This window comes from Argopecten irradians, chromosome 1, assembly GCF_041381155.1.
Source record: "Argopecten irradians isolate NY chromosome 1, Ai_NY, whole genome shotgun sequence".
NCBI classification, from domain to species: Eukaryota; Metazoa; Mollusca; class Bivalvia; order Pectinida; family Pectinidae; genus Argopecten; species Argopecten irradians.
Genome location: NC_091134.1, coordinates 1973229 through 1977780, shown reverse-complemented (window position 1 = coordinate 1977780; position 4552 = coordinate 1973229). Strand labels below are relative to the sequence as shown.

The 4552-nt window shown below is 34.6% G+C and overlaps 1 protein-coding gene across 1 annotated transcript; it reads left to right on the top strand.

The window, feature by feature from the left end:
* The first annotated feature begins 870 nt into the window (after positions 1-870).
* LOC138308683 (uncharacterized) lies at positions 871-2529 on the top strand. The gene is made up of 2 exons (XM_069249720.1): positions 871-1307; positions 2063-2529. The coding sequence occupies exons 1-2, from the start codon at positions 1208-1210 to the stop codon at positions 2527-2529; spliced, it is 567 nt and encodes a 188-aa protein (XP_069105821.1). The 5' UTR covers positions 871-1207.
* Positions 2530-4552: the final 2023 nt, after the last annotated feature.

Here is a 4552-nt window from a genome sequence, read left to right as displayed (position 1 = left end):
AATGAAAAAACAAGCTAAACCGCATTATATCCTTCATTGCTCCTTAGGCGAACTGGTCGTTTGTTGCAATGTCATAACGGCCTCATGCCTAATGCCTTCTGCTGTCCTATACCATGTAAACACTCATCAAATCTGGTCATAAAAGAAGAAACTGCAGTAATTGACAGGAAACACCAGGTGATTAACATGTTTGACCTCTGACACAGGGTTTTCCTGCCATGTTAGCTTAACGTATCGCGAGGGAATGTGTATCGATGACCGTGCGATGACTAGGAGCATTATTTCTTAGATTATAAAGTCGTATATCATGTTAATTGCTAGATAATCCATTGTCCCATTCCAATGTTTCATTCCAATGTTTCATATCATTATGCAATGTAAATCATCGTCTTTGGATTTTATAGTAAGCGTGTTATACACTATGTCAACAGTAGCCTTCCCATTAGAGTGGTCGATGCTTATACAATGGAATCCTATAAAATAGGTGACGTGTGCATTTTCACTTTTGGACTTTAAACATCAGGACAAAGGTAAGCAAGATTAGAATCACACGCTCATGACTTATATATGAAAGTTTTACTTTAAATAATACTAGCTGATGAAGTGACATTCAGATTTTTTTATGTATTTGTTTTTCATTTGTGCTCTCACAGAAATGGCTATTTGCATAACAATAACCATCGACGTTTAAAATACTTTTGCAAATGCATCACTGTTCTTGCAACGAAAAAATTATCATATATTTGCATTAAACGTCTGAATGTAAATGTTTGGTGATGTATAAGTCTTATTATTATCAAAATCTGAAATATCACTGTCGGGTCCAACCATACAAACGCGAGTAGTCCACATCATGACACAGGCAAAAAACAAGTAAAAGAAGCATATTTCCTTATTTTGTGGTGATGTATAAGTCTTATTATTATCAAAATCTGAAATATCACTGTCGGGTCCAACCATACAAACGCGAGTAGTCCACATCATGACACAGGCAAAAAACAAGTAAAAGAAGCATATTTCCTTATGCTGGAAGTCAAAACGACATATTGTATGGATTTGAAATCTACTGCAGATAAACCCATGACAATGATGATATTGGTATACCGGTAATACGGTTTCCATTATTTATCTAGCCTTTCAAGGCTGATGTTTTGTGGTTTTAGAGATTCGTGTTGACTTCAAGCCTGGCAGGAACAAATTTTGCAAAATGGATGCTATATCACATCTGATGCTAGCAGTATGTTGCTGCCTGTTTGTCTTATCCGTTGAGGAAGTGGACGCTCTCAAATTCAGACCAAAATTAACAGGTAAATGTTTGATGATTTTTGTTAAATGTTAACATTTACCTTTTGATAAAACGCAAGATTCTATCAAGATTACAATGTTTTGTATTATAATTTTACATTTATATATATTCTTGATCATTTGATGTAACTTGTTTGGTTTCTTATGCTAAATACCGGTATTTCTCCTAAACTTAAAATACAGTAGTTAATTATATATTTTTCAATAAATTCTTTTGCTTTCTTTTGAATTCAAGACTTTAGTGTCGATTCATGCAAAGACCATAGGCATACAAACATTGTAAAATTGATAAATAATAAAAAATTCATATGAAATTGTTGTCATATATTCATCATTTAAGTCATATTTATACTTTTGTTACCCCGTATCACTGTGACAAAGGTGGCGAACATATTAATGATTATTCATTTTTATAATTATGTTTTGTTTCTTTACGAGAAAATGTGAAAACACAGAGCAACAGTAATGTGTGAAGAACATTGTGAAATTGAACTTAGCATTAGCGGAAGCCTTTGAAATAGTTTGTGAATATTTCCTTTTGTGTAGATTATTCAGTTGGGAGGTTTATACATCTGAACTTGGAATTGGATGTTTTGGAGCAAGATGTTTCCAAACTATTATGGTAATGTGATTAGTAATGAACGGCTGCAAATGGGTTGGAACAAGTGTGATAATAAACGCACTCTTGATTTATTTTATTGTTTTTGTCATGATATGATTTTTCACTTATAATATTTATACATCTTCTAATATTCAGCAGGTGCATCAAGGCCCAATGGATTGTCCTTCACTCCTACAAGAGAAAGGATGGGTGGCTTCGGAGGATTTGGGATGGACGCCATGTGTGCTTTGTGTATACGGTTGGGTGACTATCAGTGCTATCTGAGATACTGTACCGGCGGTAGCTTCAGAGGCATGGGTGGTTTTGCCGGGCGGGGTGGTATTGCCGGGAGGGGTGGCTTCGCCGGACGGGGCGGTGTCCCTTTGCCCGCACCTTTTGTGCCATGGAATCCATCCTGTGCCGCGTGCCAGACAGACTCTTGCAGAAGACTGTGGTGTGCAAGTGGATTAGGAGGATTTACCGCAGGAGCAGCTGGCAGGGGTGGAGCTTTTGGACCTTATTCATATTATAGGACACCTAGTGTATATAATACCGCAAATAGGTACACTGCCTCCATATCGTATAACAAACCATTCAATTATGGTAGAAGTTATAAAAAGTGAATTTTGAAATAAAAGTTTGATTCTAAACCATCTGGTTGTCTTTCTATATGGAAAATATCTAAACCATATATAGTTTTTAACAACAGCTCTCCGATTTCTTCCAACGCCTTCATGTGTTAAAGATCCCTTCCCTCACTCATCTACGCCTTCACGTGTGTTTCAAGTCCCTACCTTCACTCATCGACGCTTCATTACTACATGTGTATTGCCCTCATTCACCTGCATTCAATTAGAAGCCTGTTAAGGTGGCCTTCAGGGTTCTCCTTTAAAATCATAACTTTCACATTCTAGAACGTTGATTGTAGATGCTCGAAATTTTCTACAGATTTTGTATATTACTTGTAGTAATTGCGCTTGTCTTGAGTCAGTTCTTGACTAGTTTCGAAAGAGATAACCTGCGTGGTCTGGAATAAATAGTTCTCCATATCTGGTGTACGAATACGCATTAAACAGCGGGCACAACATTCACTCAAACGTTCCCTTTGTAAGTACATGTCAGGTAACATACTGGGTAAAATGATATCCAGTATAAAATGGAGAAAGAAATTTTTTTTGCATACAGTGAGAGTTACAAAAAACAAATTCTCTCTTATTTTAGAATTTTTTGTATTTTGACAAACACTGATATGCCTTGAAGTTTGAAATGGAAAAACCCGTTTTTTTCATTGTTTTAACAAATACATAAACGTTAAATCATGATAAAATAGTTGTGACAGTTATTTCCCTTTTGTCGTTACAATATTACGAATATCTTTATCATATATATCTGTGTGACATGTGGGTAAAATGTTGAGACACTTGAGAAACATTCATTGAAATACTATAACACGCGAAATGGAGTAAAATGTTAGAAGGCAAAGGTCTCTAGACATTTATATCGAGTTAATTCATGTTGAATGGGAAGGAAATAAGATGCCATTTTTCTTTAAAAAAAGCGAGAATAACTTATTATGTTGTTAATTTACTTGATAGCTGACATCGAACTTTGTCTGACACAACTTTTATCGTTAAGAACGTAACGCGAAATATACTGTTGCAAAACTGGTTTTGGCTAACAGAAAACTAAAACTATTATTTTATTTGAGATCGATAGCCATATTTTCTCACAGACCGTGGTCACGCTTACACACTGTAAGCCGACTTGTACCCCGACTTTGTATTTTCATGCGAAGTTGGATAGATATAAGCGATGCTTATGCAATAAGACAAACAATCAATAAGTTTAACAAAGTTGTCTTTATCAATGTCTTGTTTAAAAAATTGAAGTAAAGAATGCTGCAAATGCTATCAATGTGAAATTCGGTATTATTGATATTTAGATATCGACTCTGGAAAAATTGGGCCCGAGAGATATAGCAATTTTGAAGCGTCTCTTATAATATTGCACTTTAAAAATCCTACGAGAGGATTTTTTATTTATCAATAAAATATTCAGTAACATATATCCGTCCAAGTGATGTCAGATTATCTTCATAAGTAATTGTTGAAGGTTTTTAATAGTTTTATCCTTGAAATACATAAGTATGGTGCAAATCTTGGCTTGTTTATCAGGTATGGGCATCGACGAGATGTAACCGCTCTGAAACAGACGTATTGATTATAATGTACAACGGTTATCTTTGAGTAAGAGAGGTGAACTTTTTTAATACAAAAACCTGATAACTGAACCCATACCTATGAAAACACCTTTAAATTAACATGAAAGACGTGTAAAATTGTTTTAGTGAAAATTGCAACAAAATAATTATTACACGTTTTCTGATTGAAACTGTTTCAAATAGGAATTGACAACAACATATTCATGGCATTGTTTTTCTGGCTTGATTAAGAAATGCACTCTGAAGCACTATAGTAAATATTGTATATAATTTATGATAATTAATGTGGAAAGGAATAAAATGTCGTAGCCAAATTTTCGATCAGTGAAATCTATATAAAACCAAAACTATCTTAATGAATCTAAATGCATATGTAGTGGACATATAAAATGTGCCATGTGGCGAATAATAATAACACATGTACA